Genomic DNA, 19,612 nt, shown 5'->3' with positions numbered 1-19,612 from the left:
TTGGCACAAAAAAAGCTGTGGCTGAAACTACAGTAGCTTGTAACAGAAAAGAAAGGCTGCACAAGCCAGAGGGAGATATGGAATTTTTAAATTACAGAAGAGAATGAAAAAGAGAAAAGAGGGAAAAGAAAAAAAAAAGGAATGATCTGGCTAGTCATTCAGCTTATCTTTTTTTTTTTTTTTAATAAAGAATTACATAGCTTTTCATAAAAAAAATGGAGGGGAGTTAGTTTGTGACAGCTCTGTAATGCAGCAATGAACAAATTCATTTTTACCTTGATTTTGTTTTCTTCCAGTAAGTATATTGCCATTGATTTTGCCAGCGCTTCAAAGAAGAACCACGAGTACTAGAACAAACAAAGAATATTAGTTTTTTTCTCAGCAGGACTGAACACGCTTGACTATGTGGGGAAGAAGCAGTGTGGGAGATAGAGTTCGCATTCAAATGGCATTTTGTAAGCACAGCTGTGCTTGCACAGCCAGCTTGGCATGGGAAGCAATCTGGAAGCATGCTTTGCTACCTGGAGGAGTCTTGCCAGCCTTGGGGTGAGAATAGCTCCATCCCTCTGCACCCCAAGGCGCTCTGCAAGCAGCCAGCAGAGTTTAGGGTGCAAGTCCTACCCAGAAGGGCAGGAACTCGGTTTGCTTCCCATGTGTGGCATGAAGAAAAAAGATAAAACTGGCAAATCGGAAAGCCCTTTGCTGTGTCTGGCCATGAGCCTTAACACAGGCAAGTCCTCTGCGAGAACTTGTCTCTGTTGTAATGGGAGAACCTCAAGGATGTGGATACAAGGAGCTGCCCTGGTAGCTTTGCTCCATGGTGGGCTTGGATGGGTGGAAATGATGGGCTTTATTCCAGAACCCCTTTTCCTCCCTTCTACCTTTGGCAGCCAAATACTGCCAGTACTTCACCTTGAGTAGCTTATTGATGGCTAAAAAATCTGCTGATTGCTTCAAAATCGTGGCCATGGAAAGGACCAGTATTTCATGGGTCATCTTTGCCTGAGCAACACTGGGTTTCTCAGCTCGAAAGACGTACTGAAAGGCAAGAAGAACAATGTCAGTGGTGTGCCTGCTCCCAGCAGGGAGTTTCACAGAATGGTATGTCATGACTCACCTTTATGAAGGAGCGCAAGTAGTGGTCTAGGCCTTCTTCATGGCACTTGGACACTATGTGCAGAAGAACCCTGGGGAGAAATGTGGTTTGTGTTCAGCATGCAGCGCGAGGGCAAGTTCCTCCAGCTCATGAAAGCAGACACCGTCTGTGCCCTATCCTGCTCAACCCCCAAAGCCTCAACACTGGCAAGGCCTGATTGCTGCAAACGTCCTGGTTTTCCAGACAGTACTTGCAGGCCAGCGTCCCTCACAGCTCTTGTGGCTGCACCATCCTTGCCATAGCTCAATCTATTGACAGCACACCTACAGCTGAGCACCCGAAGCTTTTTATCCTGATGTTGGACTGGACCAGGTGGCACTCTGACCAGCTACCTTCAATGTTCAATGCCCCCTGCACAAGGAGGTGAGGTGGAGTGATTCCCTGTGGAGGATATATCCTATTCATTAGCCTCTGTGCATACCAGGATTAAAGTCTGCAGCTCCTTAAACCCATACTGCAGTGAGCATTAGGCACCTGAACAACATTCAGGGGTTAGATAAGTCAAAAATAAAAATATGAAGTTCATCTGCTCTTTGGCTGGTGTCACCCAACACAAGATGCATATCCAGATCTCTACATGAAGAGGGAGCCAAATTTCACCTTCTGCACACCACCAGTTCATCCACATCATACAGCTTATTGTGTGTTGAGTCTGTCCTCATTGTGAACCTTTCCCTAATGCTAATAAGAGTGATTTCTAACAACCGCAACACTACATCGTCTGAAAAATCAGTTAAAAATTAAATTAAAAAACAAAAACAAAACAACAACAAAAAAGATCTCTGCTGAGAAGTGGAGAAAAATTCTCCATGGTTGTTATACTCCGGTATCTTCCTGGTTCCTCCAAATGTATTAATTTTGAAGGCTCTTTTTTACTGAATTGGTGTCACTTGTGTCCTCCCTTGCTCCTTGTTACCTGTGCTAGATTTTTTCCAGGCTTTTTTCTTACAGTTCACTGGGGATACACAGCCCCTGAAGAACATGCCAGCCCTCTGGAAACACTCCAGGCAGTTGACGAAGGCAGCAAGTGCCTGGCTTCCCCAGCCAACATCAGGAATTTACATTCCAGTTCAAGTCAGAGGGAACAACAAACTGTTGCACATTGTCACAGACCCCATAGGCCAAACCACAGAGAGGAGTTTACAAGCCGCTTATCAGATAAGGCGGGTTTTAAATTCCACTCCGAAACCCTGGATAGGAAAGCAGTTGTCATTAACAGAGAGCTACTGACAAGCGAGAAAGGATCAGGCCAAGCTTTGTACAAATCTGTGGGAGCTGGTCACCCAGCAGGTAGCTGTGGGGTCACTTATTCCCCTGTCCTTGTCCTCCAGCAATTTAAGCAGAATGGGAAAGTGCTTGGCACAGAAGCAGTCCCCACACCTTCACCCCAGGACTGCGGCTGCAACGGGACCTACATCCTTGGGGAACCAGGGCTGTCTCTGACCTTTGGTTTCACGAGAGCAAGATGCTTTTGATATGCGGATGCAAGACCTCCATGCAGCGGCATCCAGCACTCCCCTAGGCATTGCAGCACTTTATAGAGCAAGAGCCATAGGAGGAAGATGCATGTTTTTAACGCATCCTTCAGTTTATGCGCATGGTGACCAGAGGCAGGACTGAAAGGTGCTTTCAGACCTTTTTGCTCTGTTTGGGAGCAGCAGCACGGCAGCCAGGCGCTAGGCAGCACTGCCCTCTGGGGGCTGCTGCCACGGCTGGGCAGGAGCTGCCTGAGGCAGCCTCCAGGGAGGCAGCACCCCGCACCATGGGGTTTTCAGGGTTTGGGCCCCCACCCATGGTGACACCACCGGCAGCTGGGGCACCCGCAGACGTTTCGGCATGCCAGTGACCCGGCTTTCCTGGCAGCAAGCCCCTCCAGCAAACCCTGCCCGACTGCTGAAGGGAGGCCTGAAACCTCCAGAACGAAGCCTGTGAGCCAAACGAGGTGATGGGGAGGAGAAAAATCCAGTCCCCAGGTTCCAGGTGCCGCACTGGGATGCCTCACCACAGCAACTTGCAGAACTCTGCAGGGTCTTCACCACAGATGTCATCTAGGACTACTGCTAATTACATTTCTTGCCGTGAGTGACAAAATATCAGGATGGTTTCCCTGAAATCACTTTCTTAAGCGTCCCCTCACCTCCTTGCCATCTCCAGCACTCCTTCTCAGCAGCTATCTCTAAACTAACACATTTTCCCCCAGGCAGCTCCCGGGAGAAGGGCCCCACACTGCCTCACGCCACTTGCCTGTGCCAGAAGAGGACAGCGTCTGGTGTCCCACTGCATGACCGTGCGACCAAGCAGCAGCGGACAGCCAGCGCTGTCACTTAGCTCCCTGCGCTGGGAAACCACACCCGGGCTCGCACTGTAGTTTGTGGCTTTGCGCTTGCGACTGAAGAAAGACAGATGGTTTACCAGACACTCACATGGTGCAGTTGACAGCTACTTCATCTTCCTGGGTCACATTTGTAAGGACTCTAAATAGTTGCATAAGAATTACAGGTAGAAACTGAATCATTACTTGGATCTCCATGGCGTGCAAACACTAAAACAAATGTTCAAAATACAGACACTTTTAGTTCAACATTTTGCAGATGTTAAATATTTACAGTCCACAGACATTTCTGTGGCAATATGACAGGCATTAGCAAATGCTTCAGGGTTTGGGCTTCAGCCTGCCAGAGGACAGGAGAACTTGGACCCATAGCACTACTTACTGCCTGCCTTTCAGCTGACAGATCCCAGCTGCGTGCCTTCAGGGAGCAACATGAATCACTCATGGCAGGTATTAATCCTCCTCTCAGATGTGCCCAGGCAGCTATGACTTAATTAGAGGTCACATGCTACAGTTTGACCCCAGTAACCCAGAATTTAAGGCTGAAGGTTTGCTTCCAACTCTTCTCGCCCTCTGTGGCAGTTTTTTGATGTGACTAAGTACCATTTTCACAAATGCCTTTGAAGCACGGAAAAATGATGCCTGATAACTTGCGGTAAGACTTTTCTCTAAAGGGCAGAGCTTGCTATTGGAAATGGGATTTAAGTGACTTGGTGAAGGCCAAGATCATCTGTTGTACACACCCTTCACCTGTCTCATAGGTCTCTTTTGCCTGAATCTCATGATATGAGTCTAGGAAGGACAGTGTGTTTCATTTTCAGTTTTCAAACCTGCAAATCTAAAGAAACGTTCTTAAATCTGTATGTGGGTATTAAAATGACTGAAATTACCGATGTATCAGTGGTAAGAAGCCCCCACTTGTGGCTAGCACATAAATGTTTCCCTGCTTGCAGGCTGCAGTGCGGTCGAAGCAACAGTTTCTCTTAGTGCTTGGCTTCAAAACCTGCAATTATTTTTACTACTTAAAATATTTGTATGCTATCTGAAACACACCCAGTAACTTTGTGATGATAAATCCTCACCACTGGAAATGGAGTTGTTGCTACAGCAGCAATCTCAAAAACAGGCAGTTATGGAAGGAAACAAGGACAGTAAACAGCCAAGAAATATATTCCCTACAGAAGCTTTTGTTGGACCTGCTCCGAGGCCCTTACTCATGGTGCAGCGAGTGCTGAAAAGCTAGGTCTGGGTCACAGGCCATCTGTGGTCAAACTTCACTGAGTTACAATCTCACAGATCTTTTTTCAGCCTGAAAAAAAATAATCCTGTTTTGAACGGATAAATTTGTGAAACCAAGGAATCATGCTACAGTTTTAAAAGTTTAAATCAGATCTACGGCAGCAGCAGAGGAGTGTGCGAGCCTATCAGGAGGAGGGTTTGGCATGAGCATGGCAGAGCAGCGCCGACTACATGTTCCTTCCACTGGGAAAGGCAGCAGGAAGCAGCACACAGACAGCAGACGGTTGTGTCAGTAAGCAAAGGTAAGGACCTTGCACAATGTACCGGTCCCAGCACTGCAGTGAGTGTGTGTCCCTACAGAACAGGGCTCTGGGTATTTACTGATGGTCCAGAAAACAAACAAAACCTACTGACAGGCACTGTTCACCTTTAGGTATTTAACAAGCTCTCCAGGGACTTCCTTAGCTCCCGCCTGAACCAGCTGGCAGTACTGGAAGAATTTGTGCAAGTGCATGTCCTGGAAGAGACGAAAAGTAAGTTCAGTGCAGCAGCCTCAGTTTTTTTACCAGCCCCTACTTTCCAGCTTACACATGAAACTCTGCTGACAGACCTGCAGCAGAGAGCCAGGAGCATGTACATTTCTAGCAAGGCTCCTGTCACTAGCAGTGGCACTCCTGGTCCCCAGCTGCCACCCCCCAGGACGACAGCACAGCTGCGACTCTTTCATACTGCCTCGCTATCTGCCTCACTGACCTCCTGCAGTCCATCTGAAGCAGACCTCAGCTCCTTCCTGTGCTTCTCTGTTTCCCTCCCTCCTCTTCCAATGTGAAATGTAATTACTGGGTTATTGAACCCTAAAACGCATCTGGGAATGCAATTTGAAAGGCTGTAGAGATACTGTGCTGCTCTTAGTTCTGTACAGAATCAGTAAGACCTTAAAACAGGTTTAGGTGATGCTTATAACAAGTTGCAGTGAATGTAAATGCAGATGATCCCATCCGGCACAGGACAACAAGCCCTGTCAAGTACATTTCCCCATGAGCAGTGCAGACAGAAGGTGCCCTGGAGCATCTGCTGGGGATCTTTGCACATCACATGAAACTTGAGGAAGTCCATCACCACCATAAGTCAACAGAACACTTAGGACTAGGTAAAACAGCCTAAACTGGTTTCAAAGGGAAATGAGGATTCTTGTTCACTTGTGAAAAGTGTCTGCTGTTGTCAGATTTTTTTTATTTATTTTTTTTAAGTCAATGTACAGTCTATCATTTGGGAAAAACCTCCCATCTCCACCAGTTCTCCTCTCTTTTGCATCATTAAAGCAGCTTATTTCACAGAGTCACAGAATGGCCAAGGTTGGAAGCAGCCTCTGAAGATCATCTAGTCCAACCCCTCTGTTAGGCCGGATCACCTAGAGCACATTACACAGGACGGCATCCAGGCAGATTTTATATATCTCCAGAGAAGGAGACTCCACAACCCCTCTGGGCAACCTGCTCCAACGCTCTGTCACCTTCACAGTAAAGAAGTGCCCACCCATATTCAGCCGGAATCTCCTGTGCTTCAGTTTGTGCATGTTGCCTCTTGTTGTTTTTTTCAGATGTTTCCCTTGTCCTGTCAGCTACAGCACGATTGGCCAAAGAAACATCAGCACCTCCCAGGGCTCATTCACTCACACAGCTGTCTCATCAAATCTAGACAAAGCAGCAGACCCCTACAAGTAATCCCTGCTACAGAAGTATCTCAGTGCTGCTCTGCAAACATGGGTACCTCTTTCCCACAGCACCTACAGCAGAGCAGCAGCAGAGGTACAGCAGTTGCTTCCTCTGCATTTGTGTTGAAAGTCTGCAAGGACGAGATGTTTGACTTACCTGGGTGTAAATGGTCGAATCCAAGTGGATTCTGACTTTAAAGAGAGGCTTTGCTCCATCCACCCACTTTGCATCCACGCTGGACTGCTGTGAACAGACAACATTCAAGCACTTGGCCTCAGACTGTGGAGAGCAGGTGGTTCTGTGCGGGCAGACACCTGCTCAGAAGGTAAGGGTGGGGTGGAGGAAGGGGGACCCCCAAGTGACATGGCTGCAGCCACGGCAGGGCAGAGGGGTCCACATGAGAACATGCATGCAGAGCATATGCCTACTGTCCTGCGCTGCACCATGTACAACAGCCCAGCCCAGCCTGTCACAGAAATATGATCTGCAACCTATACAATCACAGGCAGTGGAATGAAAGTGTCCCATCTCCCACCCCTTTGAACAGTAAGCTTTGGGGGCTACACTGCTGTGAAGATCTTTCCAGCCATGCAGAGCACAAACACAAGGCAAGAACTTACAGCGGTAACAAAAGCTTAGCTTTTCTCTATGTTTAAGCCATTTTAAATATCCGCCCTACCCTTCGTGACTCTGTGTCCCCGAGACCCAGGTACCCAGGTGGAAGGTTGGATGAAACAGGCAAATGCCGTTCCAGGGTGACAATCCGTCCATCCTTCAGCAACGGGACCCAAGCGTACCCCACTGCAGAGGCAACCGAGGGACCAAAGTTAACAGACACACAGTGATACATGGTTAGCTCAAGCTCCAAAAGGAGCTGTGTCTCACCCTAAGAAAATCCAACTCACAGTAGTGCAAGTGGCTTCAACCAGGCTGGGATCGATCATGTCAGCCTTGCTAAAACATACTTTACCTGAAGACTCAGTGAACAGAAGTCAGACAGTGCTCAACCAAGATAAGGAGTGGGTTTGAGGAACAGAAATGATGTGTGAGCTGTGAGCACCGTGACAAGGACGAGGGTCCTTCAGTTGCCCGAGGACTGGCAAGAAGGAGAAGCATCCCAACCAGGGGGACTTCAGTACGCTCGGTCTCTTACATGTGCCTAGTGTTGGCAGGACCAACCTTGGAGGCCTTGATTTTGTGCCAAGTTTTTGTTAGTGATTTGACTGACAATAGTCCTATTCACACAAGCCAAATCAAGAACGTGCAGAAACAGCTGTCAGATTGCAGCAAAAGTATGAGATTTAATATACACAGTTTAAACCCACAATTTGTCTTAGGTTGCTTTCAAAAAAGAAAATTCAGATAAGCTACATTTGTGCGTCTAGACATACATTTCATGTGTCTACATTTATTTTATCTTGGACTCTTAAACTCCAACAGAAATAATGTAAGCAGTGAACATACCTTGAGTTTCAACGGTGTCCTGTTTTTTTGATGTTGCCTTTGTATTAATTTCACAGCTGACATGATAGAAGGTGAAAAGCAAATGATGCTTTTGATGGAGGTGAATTGGAAGCTCAATTTTAATCTAAAATGATATCATGATAGATAAGACTGTATTTTTAATCATGGAGTAATATTTTAAGTTCTATTTTATTTCACAAATGTTACATTTTATGCAGTTACACAAGACACATTCCTACCCATCCAAGATAACTCCTGGCTAACATTTTCATCACATTTGCACATTAGTTATTAATGGGGGTGTGTGATTGGAGTGCACAAAGCGTGACAGTAAAGACTGCAGAAAACTAACCTGCATTAAAAATTGACAAAGTCTCTCGCTTTGCTGGGGCCTTCTACTGAGGCGCAAAGGGGAAAAGGGCTGGTGGTTTTGTTTTTTCCTTTTTCCATATTTCACCCAGCCCTGGAAAAACCCTGAAAAGCCGCTTGGCTTTGTAGCACCCAAGCAAATCGGTTATTTCCCATCATTTTGCTTTACCTCGTCGTAGAACTCTGGGCTCTGGTTGTGATGCAGCACGGCTGCGTATGCATTTGCTGTCAGGAGGTGGCCTCCAGGCTTGCCATATATACACTGGAAGTACAAATGAGAAACTGGATTCAGAGTTGTTGCCACCCTAAATTAGCTGACCAAATTGAAACAGCGAGCATGACACCTCAGTGCTTTCCTGCCGTCCTGCTCAACTTGGCTGGCATATGGACAGCACAGCAGTGAGCAAATGGCAGTCCCAGTTCCCTAGAAATAACAGGTACCCACCTTTAACGGCCTGGCATCAGCTTCATCTGAATCCCTGAACTCAATACAGACAGCAATATTCCTCGCCTGGAATGGGGGAGAACAGGAAGATGAGCCATTGCTCCAGGTCAGCAGCATTGCCCCAAAGCCCACCAAGTCTGCCTGCAGCCTGTTCTCTGGTTTGCTCACCTTTGCAAACACTTTCTGGTTCTCATACTTCAAATGCAAGGGGTAGACATAAAGGTGGTTTTTGTAGACAGTGAAGGGATAACAGTATTTTGCAACTTCTGGGACAAGCTCCTCCACTTCGACTGCAATGTTCTCACAGCTCTTCTCAAAAGGTTTGATAGGAATATAAGAAGCTGTGACACAATCTAGAAGAGAAGAAAAGTTTGGATGAGCACACACCCCAGAAACATGGGAAGTACAGCTTACGTGACAGGAAATTTGTGGTCTGAAACTCTGCCATTGCTCCTGAGCACTCAGTTCTCTCCATGCTGGAGGGTCGTGTGTGTTGACCAGGCAGTGGGGCTTGGCCCACTCCCATAGAAATGATTAAGGGAAAATTCTCCTCTTGATCATGCAACATCTGAGGTCTCCATCTGCATTAGTAATGCTGAGAAAAGACGGGTGCACAGGCACCATGGTGCTCCATTCTCCTTGCCAGAGAGGACTGCAGAAGTGGCACTTTGCTGCAGCTCTGGGCAAAGTTGAAGGGTCTTGTGGCCTACCTGCATCTGGGCAGTGATGGCTGCTCTGCCCAAGACCTCTAACCTGAGACTCCCAGAAATATGACCTGTTAAGTTACTGTTTTATAGATCATGCAAATTGCCTAACTGAAGCAGACAGGCTACTGAAATTATGACATGAGACTGACTTCTCAAAATGCACTGATTCTACTATGTCAGTCCTTGACTCTCTGCTTCAGAAAGATGCTTGATGGTTAGTTTGCCTGCAAATACCTGTGCATAATCCCCACCTAATTCACTGAGACTCACATGCATCATGAGGGAGAGTTCAGCTCAAGTGACGGTGTTCACAAAGATTAAAAAAATAATAATAAATAAATAAAATGAAGGCTGCCAGAAAAGCCTTTAGGATAGGGGACTGGATCACAGAACCTGTGACAGGAGCTGGCAAAGGCCCATGGGGTGACACTGAACACGAGTGTGAAGAATCACACTGAGTATGTTTGTGAAGCCCTCTGGTGTTATATAAGCCTGGTGTAATTATAATGGCAAAAGAGGGCAGGTGGCTTCCTTTAGATTTAGGATGTGACAACCAAGCTGCAAAGCAAATGCACCCCTCAGGTAAACCTCTGCACTTGGACCACAACCCTCCAAAGAATCCATCAGAAAGAGTTACAAGTCAGCAGTTGTCCCAGATTACTCATTTCTTATTGCAACCCCACAATATTCTTGCTAATGAAACAGAGAAACTCCCCATATAAGTGCTAACTCCTGAGGCTAGCACCACCAGCATTTATTTTCGGATCCAAGATTCTTACTTGTGAAGTCTAGCGGGATGTCTTTGATGACAATATTTAACTGGGCTGGAATGACCTGTAGTTTTGTCTTCTCTGGTCTGCATTAGGAAGAAAGGAACAAGACTATGAATCTTGAAAATTCAGGTGCTGAACACATCAGCAGGGCTTTTTGTTACCTCCTGAGTATTTCAGAAATCGTCATCTCATGCTTACACTTACTGTTTAAAAATGTATATTAAAACGTCTGTTCAGCCTCTGCACCAGTCTCTTACACTTACTTCTTATACTCTGCTAAAAGCTTCAGCATATCTTCATTTGAGAGTTTGCCACTGTCTTGCTTGTACAGAGGTGAGAATTTTCCTTCAGCATCGAGAGTGCCCTGGGAGTCTTTGAAAACTGGTCTGCAGAAAAGAACAGACACACTTCCTAAATGTTGGTAAATATGCAGACATCTGAGGTCTTTGACAGTCTGGAGTTTATCAGACAAGAGGTTCGCTGGACGGTGACTGCTCTGATCACCTCCAGACCTCATGATCACTCTCCCATCCTCATGCGGTGTTTAGACCCCACGCAGTCTGCAACGCACCACGTCACATAGAATTGCACGGGACATCATCCACTTCTCTTCTCTCAAGCCAGGTGAGAAATACACACCCAGCCCAGCTCCAAACCTATTCCGCAGTCATAAACGTCCTTCAATCCCCTTCCACTAATACTGAATGGTGAAGTATTTTCCTGACAGGAAAATCCAGCTCAGGAATACACATTGCAAGCTGTACACCACCAAATCCCAGCTTACCGTGACAATCACCTGGTGTTCCCATATCATTACTGTCACTTGCATCACCACCAAATGGCAATTAGCAACAGGAGGCAGGGGCAAAGGGTTGAACTTGCCTGTAGGGCCTTCTTCTGATGTGAGTTTTAAGGGAGTTACCACTAATGTATTTTATCAGTCACATAAACTGATAACAGTGAGAGAATAGGATCACTATTCTCTGGTCATTCCCAAGAACATTAATTAAAGCAGAGTCAAAGCTGATTGCCACTGTCAGGCCAGGAGGTCTCCACTCTCACCCTTTCCCTGGGAATGCGTGGTGCCAGGAAGGAATTTCTACACCAATTCCCGCAATAGCATGGGACAGGATAATCCATCTTCAGGAATGTTCTGCCTTGAAATCAGTAACTGCAGGTCAGCGGGAAGGTTACTGTCTTCCCAGCACTGTTTACTATTTATTATTTTGTTTCTAATTCTAGATAGAGTATTTCAGGCCAATCCACATTCTGCCTAGGGAGTCAGAGCCAGATTCTGCCCCCTGTTGCTTCCACGCAACCTCACTGACTTCAGCAAGTTGGCCCTTCGCCCACTCAGCCTAATGGTGTCCCAAATAACTTAGAGCAGCAGCTCCCATACCAGCCAAAGCACAGTCCAAGGTGACTAACCTGGCAGCCCAGCCGAAGGGCATCCTGTACTGCCCAAGACGGCTGCACACCTGCTTGGCCACTTTATGGACCTTCTGGGCTGTCTGCAAAACACAAGAGAGAAGGTGAGCATGTGCAACTGCTTCCACACCACTGGAAGAAGAATAAAGGGTGAAAGAAGGGAGAAGACATTCTGTATTCCACAATGCACAGCCTTGCAGGCACACGGCGTAACACTGCCTGAGCAGTCAATAGGAAATCTTTTGTCACTTCACACCATGCACATTTATTACTTTTGCAAAGCAGTAACAAACATGTCACGAGCACAGTCATGCTGTGTGGCTTACAAAGAGCGCAGAGGGAATGCCATCACATACCAGGTACTCCACGCGTCAATTTTCTGGGGACTAAGTTTGATTGGCTGCAGCAAGGCAGCATCACTGTCTGTGCATGCCACGTGGAGCTGATGCACAGCAGGACCAGGGCCCCTCACTGACCAAAACGTGCATAAGTTCCCCCATACAATCATGCATGCAGCAGGACAGAGGCAGGGCAAGCAGAGTAAAGGGTGAAGCCTGTGTTCTGCTGCTAAAACGTCGCTATTCCCAGTGGGAGTGAGGCAGGACCAGTCAGAGATGCTGTGTGTTGCACTATGTAGCAGTGTGGCCCCTTTCTCAGGGGATGAAGTGTCCTACTTTGCCACTGCCATACCAGGCTCTGCTTTGTTGCAGTGCAATGGGGAAAGTCCTCCTGCTCCAACTGCCTGGCTCTTTCTAAAAATTGTCTGCCTCCTGCCAGAGGAAGGAGCTGATTCTCCCAGGATAGCCCAGATGATGCCAGCCTGGGAACAGCACAGGTAGCAGAATGGATGAAGACGAGAATTTGCCAGAAAGAAGCTGAAGAGCAGCAGAAACAACCCATGTTTCAGACCACGCTACTCCCCACAGCAACAGAGAGCACCACTAAGCAGATACTCTCATGGGCCCATCCAATACCTTCCCCGGGTCCGAGTTTTTCATGTATGGCTCTGCACAGTGCGTAATGCTGCCCTGCAGCACCTTCTCCACGCGGGCCACCAGGAAGATCTCCACATGTGGGTCGGTCACAGAGAAAACGCCCTACAACAAATAGATGGTAGGCTGTCAGACAGTGGGACACCCTACTCACACCTCTGGGTTTGGCCCCAGTTGTCTCACATCCCTTGCCGCAGTCCACACAGACCCTGCTATGGCTGCTGCCACAGACGGGCCATGGGGGCTCTCAAGGCTGGAGAACAGCCAGCTTTTGAAAAACTCTAGCTGGTATTTTGCCTATAGCTACCAGCAAGCCCAAAGTGGCAATCAGCTTGAGACGCTGACCAAAACATGACAAAACCCCACAGCCCCAGAGAAAAGCCGACTTCTGCTTTTCCATTTGATTGACCTGTTCTCATTTCAGCAGATGAAGTGAGAGAAATATGGTCAATTGAGATGGCTGATGGCTGTCTGGGGGAGGCAACCTTTCCAAGCAGTTTTTAAACCATGGCTCGCACAACAGGGCATGGCCATCCACAGCGACAGCTCACGAGCACTGGCCCACACAGTGGGTAACAACACACCACAATGCTACTGAATAGCCACAACCTCAATGGAGACACAGAACGAGAGGACGAAGTCAGTTCTTCACCCGTTTTATGTAGCGCAGGCAAGACTCGGGTACTCCATGCACAAGGTTCTCTCCCGGTGAACGTCCCTTGCTGTCTTCTGCCCCAGATGTGGAGGCATCCAGCAGCATATCACGAACAGATGGAGGGTTCAAGTCCACATGGAAGTCAGCTGAAATCTTGCAATTATTCTTCAGGTCAAATAATGCCAAGCTTAGGAAAAAGGGCTCAACCTGGAAATTGAATATATGTGTCAAAAAAACAACATGGTACTGGCTCAAGAATATTCACGTGCATTGCCTTTCCCACTAGGTTTGCCTTCTGTATCTGTTTGTTCCTTTAGTTTAGTGTACCAGAATTTTCCAGGATTCATATAATCCATGCTTATTTGCTCTATAAATACATAAAACCACTTTTGCCCTTCATCATCTTGCATTTTGATCTAGTCAATTTAAACAAAGCTACTTTAAAAAACCAGCAATGTAGAGGGGTTTATATAAATTATAAACCATGAAGTTATGAAGAAAAGATTACCCCAATCCATCAATTAGAGTTGTGAATTATTTATCCCTTGTAATGTGAAAGAAAGCAACTTAAGAGTGTTTATGTTCACATGCTAGAGAGCACTTCACTCATCACGGTCCCAAGTCCGTCAGCTCTGGACAGTCCAACTGCAAGGCATTAACAAAACGTTCCTTGGCTGCTATACACCGGGGCACAGAAGCAAAGTTAGTATAAAGCACCTCCCAGCTAGGAAAGCTTGAACACAAGGCTAACACTGCTGGGGAACCACATGTGCAAAAGCTGCATCGCAGGAGGTGCTCTACAGATGAGGGCTGTCTCACACCAAGCACAGCTTCCTTTGTAGCTACTGACCTTGACAGCACAACGTAAGTGGCAGCAATTCCACATATTTTTAGTTCAAAGATCCCAGCAGGCATGCGTCCATGTAAGGATAAAAGTGAAGGCCTGCGATAAGGCTGTAGCGTGTCTGAGACATTACAACATAACTTCGAGGCATTACATCAATACTAAAAATGTGCTGATTAGGTCCAATGCTGGGCTTGATTAAGTACAAATAACAATCTCTGCTATCGGTGGGGCGCTCATCTGCTGGGAGTGACTGAGAAGAACAAGCCTGGTGTATTAACTGATCCTACATGGACTGTGAGCTGCCAGTGTGAAACCATTCACAAAGAGGCTTTTGCAGTCCTAATAGGCACCAGACAAGGTACCATCAGCAGAGACTGGTCAGCTGGTGCTGCTGCCTCCCTCACATGCAACGCTCTCTGCTGCTCCGGGAACTGCTGCATGAAGGGCTGACCCCAGCCACAGCAAGTATAGGACATGATAATAGGGAGCTTGTCTTGGGAGAAAAGACTGGTCTGTTCAGCCTGGCAGAACAAAGGCTGAGGAGAGATATAATTGCTGTCTACAGACCTGAGAGGCTCAGAAAATACAAGGAAGAGCTTTTTAGGCTAAGGTACAACTTTGGCACAATAACAAATGCATACAATAAAGTGGCTGTGAACACTGTTGGTCTTGGAGTCGGGAGAAGGTTTCAGAATAGGGAAATCCCTTGCCATTAGGGGAAATGAAATAAAACACAGCAGTGAGTGGTTTGGAGATGGAGCTTAATCATTTACCAACAGGACTTTCAAAGGGACCCAGAATACTGCAGACACGCTTCTTGTTCTCTGTGCTTGCAAACCTCTGGCTTCCCAGCAGTCCCAGTTCCTGGCAGGCTGAGGCACGTAAGGACAAACCTCCTCCCCAAACACATTTTGGAACACCAGAATACCAAGGCAGACAAATCCTGCAATGACCCTGGGCCAGCAGACACCACTGGCCCAGGTTCCATCACAGCTCATGGCAGAATGGGACGTCTCTATCCACCCAGATTAACATGCAATAGTTTTGCTGTTGTTGTTGTTTTGTTTTGTTTTGCCAATGAGTAGAAAGATGCCAAAGCAGGAAATGCCAGAGTTCTCCTTACGTTGGTAGGTCCTCCTTCTGATCGATCATTGAGCTGAGCGAGAAGGTTGAGGGACAAATCCTGGCAGTACACCACAAAGCGCCTGCTGCACTTTTCTTCAAATGGCTTCACGTCTGGCTCGATCCCTGAGAAGTCTAGCCTCTATACAGCAAACAAAGAAACATGGTCTCATTAAAAAAGAAAATATACACCTGAATAATGTTAAGGGATCACATTACAGCCAATACTATCTTAACCATTTTCATTTAGGTGGTGTAAAAAGTACAAGACATTCACAAATGAGTGTCATTTGGTGATGTTACACAAATGTATTCAAGACATGAATTCATGGGGATGTATCAATTTTTAGCAATCTGGTTTGTATAGCACAGAAAACTAAACCTCAGAATGATTTCAGTTCCTTCCTGCTTTGCTGTAACCCTGGGGATCTTCCCAAACACCATTTAGAGCTTGGGGAAGAAAGCGGAACATAAGCCGTCGTTACACTCAGTAAAGTATCTTCCACTTTGAAGATTTGACTAGTTTAAGAGATGGTCCCTGTGCCTGAAATAGAGAGAAGGCACATGCTGTTGGGATCGTGAACAACATCTTGAACTGGAAGGCATTTCTAGATGCACAGCAATAACTGGCATGGTTAGCAACAACAAAGGCTCTGCAGAGCTGGCTGGGAAATCCAAACAGCCTTGATTATAATCACCTCCTTCCTAACCCAGAACACCCATGGCTGGTCTGTGCCACAATGTCTGCCCTTCTCAGAGAGCAGACACATAAATGACCAAAATACCATCAGCCAGAAAAATACCCTTAGCCTTCACCACACCCATTCTCCTGGGCACCAGGGACACACAGCTACCAGACACCCCTAAACACCAGCACATCTCTTAGTGACAATCTGGCACAGTCTTATTAGTTTTTCCCCCTCACATCCTGCAGAAACCTGCATGCCAAACTTGGGATACTGAAATCTCACAAACAAGTAATTTCAGCAAAATAGGCTGCAATTGTTAATCTGATTCTGGGAAACTCTTACCATTGTTTTCCCCATTTCCCTTCCACGAGAAAAGTGCATTGCAGGTATATGTTCCTGCTCCCAGTTTCCTTAGCACCAGGCATACAAGCACACAAGTATACACCATATTGCCTGGGGCAGTGATTTTGAATATCCAGTATTACAGCAGATCTGACTGGCCCACGCCATAATGAAGAGCTCTGTGTATGTAGGGAGGGCAGTAAATCTAGCCAAAACGTTTAGTTAGGAAAAAAACATCTCATATGCTCTGCACGCTACACTGAATGATATTTCCATTTTTATTATCTGAATAAAATATAGGAAATTTCTCAAAGCTTCTCTTCAAAACAAAAAAACAAACAAACACCACAACAACGAAAAACCTACAAACCTTTTAAAGACTAATTACATGTCCTTGTTAAACCAGGATGTTTTTTTTCACAGGTGTGAACAAGTCAAAGAATGCCAGAAAGAGAACCAGAAACTACGAAACAACTTGGAACACTTCTCTAAAACCATGTTAACAATTGCAGCTCATTCCACTGAAATCCCACACCTGGGCCTTGGCAGAAAGCTCAGCTAAGAGGTCAAAGCCGAGAAGAAAACAAGCCAAATAGTCAATGAACCCCTGTTCCGGTGCATGAGAACAGCATATGGTGTTTTTTTGTTTGTACCTCCCCCACGTATAAAAACTCTCTGAAGATTGAGGCTCTCCCTGTAAGCTCCTAGGATTGTCTCTAAGATCACTGCTCCCTCCTCCAGATGTGCATTGGTGTCTCCACTTCTAAAGCTTCTGACCCACCATGGGAACCTCCCAGAGGCCCATATGATGGGTTCGAGATCCAGAAACATCAACATGCATCACATAAGCCAGCAAAGCTGGAAGGAGGCCCTTTGTGGGGCTGTCGTGAGCTCTCCTTTTATTTGAGCTATCATCTAAGTTGTTCAGCTCACACTGAACGGAATGTGCTGCACTCCTATTCTCCAACCCACCAAAAAACACACTGCCTCTACGGGCAAATGCTGTGGCCATGCAAGGGAACAGGGTAGGCATGATGCCAAGGGAGCAAAACCTCACATTTGCCGACAGGGGAATGTTTACCTGGACTTCTGGGTCAAAAGAAAAGAGGTTTTGTCTTCCATCATTTCTGCTCAGTTTGTTCAGCTGATCTGTTTCTCTTCCATACTAGGACAAAGAAAAGCAATGATATTACTGCCTGGCCACACAGAGGTAAACATTTGTTATTTGGAAAGAATGGGAGCAAAACAAAATATTTTTCAGGTTCCCTTGTGATATATGAGATAATACAAAGCTTCCCAGCTGTATCTACCAACACCACACAGCCAGAGTAAAGTGATGTGGCTCTGCTAAATGAGAGAGCAAAGAGGAGGAGGCAGCTGAGCTCTGGACCATGCAGGATACAGCTGCCACTTAACTCCCTCTGCACTGGTAGCCACGAGAGTCATCCCTGAGGAGCACGAATGAGTAGTGCCAACCACGACAACCCTTCGCTGTAAGCATGGATCTTCCTCATAGGTCGCGCACTAAGAGCGAGCACCACGCAGCCTCAAACCATGGAGCTCCCCTAGCTCCATCCTGGAGACAGGGAGGTGAGATGCCCAAGACCCCAGCAGCACTTGGTGCTTGCCCAGCTCGCTCAGAGCTGAAGTCAAAGCACAGGGAAACTCCTGTTACAGATGTGGCGGAGAGAACTAGCTATAGGGCTGGGAGAGCGATCTCTACAAACACAATACCTTCATCAGCTCTGGATGCATGCTTCTCTCTAGGCTCTCCAGGATGTTTTCTGATTTTCCTTGCATACTTGATTCATCATCTGCAAGGACAAAAAAACAGATGTTCAAAAACAACTGCCTGAGCACCATTTTATTTCCCTCTGCCAGAAAGCATACTGCAATATTTGCTACAATAGCACAGAAACAATTTATGGAGACTTTTCCACTTCTCAGATGTAAGATTTTTCCATAAATTACTAGTACCAGAGCGTACTATTAACAGCCTGCTAGGTCTTTCCAAAGCATAACTTCAGCACAGATCCAACTTTCCAGGAGTCTTGAAACACTGCCATGGATTTCCCATCCAGAGGAAGGGTCATGTTTCTCTCCACTTTTATTCCTCAGACTATTGTCTACATTGTACTAAGCCATTCAGAATGATATCCTGTGTCAGCCACAATTCTTGCTATTAATCCAGAAAGAAAAGTATATGCTTCTACAGGCACACTGCTCACATCCTGCTGGAGAATGGTGAAGGTAGGTGTTTATTTATAAACTGACCTTGTGCAGATTCCACAGTATCTTTCTTCTCTTGCACCAAACTCTCAGTATTGCTCTGAATGATTTTTCTCAGAGTTACCAGCCACTCTTCCATCTCCTGCTCAGTTTCAGCTGCGAGATAGTGGCTGTATTTATCTATCGTCTTGAGTTCAAATGCATAGCGGCGCATTTTAGGACACTGAACAAACAAAAAGGGCAAGCTTTGTGTTACAACTTTCCTCAATAACTCAGCACAGTACCTTCTGCAAGGCTCCTCTCTGCTTAAAGCATCCTGAACTGAAATACCATGACAGGGAAAAAAATCACCTAACTTAGAATATAAGAATGTCCTTGCCACAGCACCTCTCCTGCAGTTAATCACAAAGGGCTTTACAGCAGTGATCAAGCAGTACACAGCTCCACAGTAGCCAGTTACTCTGAGTGGAAGAAAATCAGACTGAACCACAGACATAGCACTAAGGAACAGAAGCAAGCTCCTTCCTATGTCATTGTACCTTTAATATTCACCCAGAGAAACCAGGAATTGGTTTTGTCCACAGTGATTTTGCACTCCAGCACATTTAGAGAGGCATCTATCTTAAAGGCAAGTGGTTCAATGCAATTTTCTGAGCTCTGCTGGCCTTTAAACAGTACTTTCTAATGAGAAGCCCAGGCAAATCTGATGCAACTTGGGAAGTACATCCTGTACATCACCAAGGCATCTCTACTACTGCTTTTATTCTATTTAGAAAAATAAATGGAAATGCACAGCTCTCACTCATCTACATTGAAGCAAAGAGTCAAAGTAATTTATGTTGCCCTGTACCAGCTCCATCACACTTGGTGCTTGAAGCTTCAGCAGAGACAGCAATGGCACAAGACACAAAAGCAATTCACCCATATACTTCACTCTCAGCATAAAACAACCCCAAGTTTAAGCCCAGTGCAAATACCTCCTCTAAGAACCTTATATGCCATTTGCAGAAGGTAAGCCCCAAAGGGCTGTATGTTTGCATAGACCTATCAAGACCTAACTTAAGAACCTAACAAGACCTAGTAAGAAGCTGGTGCTAACAGCAAACAA

The 19,612-nt window shown here is 46.2% G+C and overlaps 1 protein-coding gene across 4 annotated transcripts in view; it reads right to left on the bottom strand.

Moving 5' to 3' along the window:
- Positions 1–19,612, bottom strand: part of DOCK11 (dedicator of cytokinesis 11) — an 81,912-nt gene that overhangs the window by 39,136 nt on the left and 23,164 nt on the right. For 3 of the 4 annotated variants that reach the window (XM_067005298.1, XM_048075627.2, XM_013183307.3), the window contains exons 8-27: positions 18,550–18,727; positions 18,010–18,089; positions 17,357–17,440; positions 15,246–15,386; positions 13,273–13,482; positions 12,603–12,725; positions 11,629–11,711; positions 10,464–10,586; positions 10,207–10,283; positions 8,889–9,073; positions 8,721–8,786; positions 8,445–8,537; positions 7,907–8,030; positions 7,122–7,243; positions 6,599–6,685; positions 5,155–5,244; positions 3,580–3,698; positions 1,118–1,187; positions 913–1,038; positions 276–347 (exon numbers count right to left, since the gene is read on the bottom strand). In XM_067005298.1, coding sequence (XP_066861399.1) covers positions 276–347; positions 913–1,038; positions 1,118–1,187; positions 3,580–3,698; positions 5,155–5,244; positions 6,599–6,685; positions 7,122–7,243; positions 7,907–8,030; positions 8,445–8,537; positions 8,721–8,786; positions 8,889–9,073; positions 10,207–10,283; positions 10,464–10,586; positions 11,629–11,711; positions 12,603–12,725; positions 13,273–13,482; positions 15,246–15,386; positions 17,357–17,440; positions 18,010–18,089; positions 18,550–18,727 — 2,253 coding nt within the window. The remainder of the gene's footprint in view (positions 1–275; positions 348–912; positions 1,039–1,117; positions 1,188–3,579; positions 3,699–5,154; positions 5,245–6,598; positions 6,686–7,121; positions 7,244–7,906; positions 8,031–8,444; positions 8,538–8,720; positions 8,787–8,888; positions 9,074–10,206; positions 10,284–10,463; positions 10,587–11,628; positions 11,712–12,602; positions 12,726–13,272; positions 13,483–15,245; positions 15,387–17,356; positions 17,441–18,009; positions 18,090–18,549; positions 18,728–19,612) is intronic. The other variant, XM_048075630.2, reaches the window with a different exon arrangement.

The sequence above is a fragment of the Anser cygnoides genome, chromosome 13 (genome assembly GCF_040182565.1).
Source record: "Anser cygnoides isolate HZ-2024a breed goose chromosome 13, Taihu_goose_T2T_genome, whole genome shotgun sequence".
Classification (NCBI taxonomy): Eukaryota; Metazoa; Chordata; class Aves; order Anseriformes; family Anatidae; genus Anser; species Anser cygnoides.
Note: the sequence above shows the minus strand (reverse complement) of the source record. Positions and strands in the feature narration are given on the sequence as shown.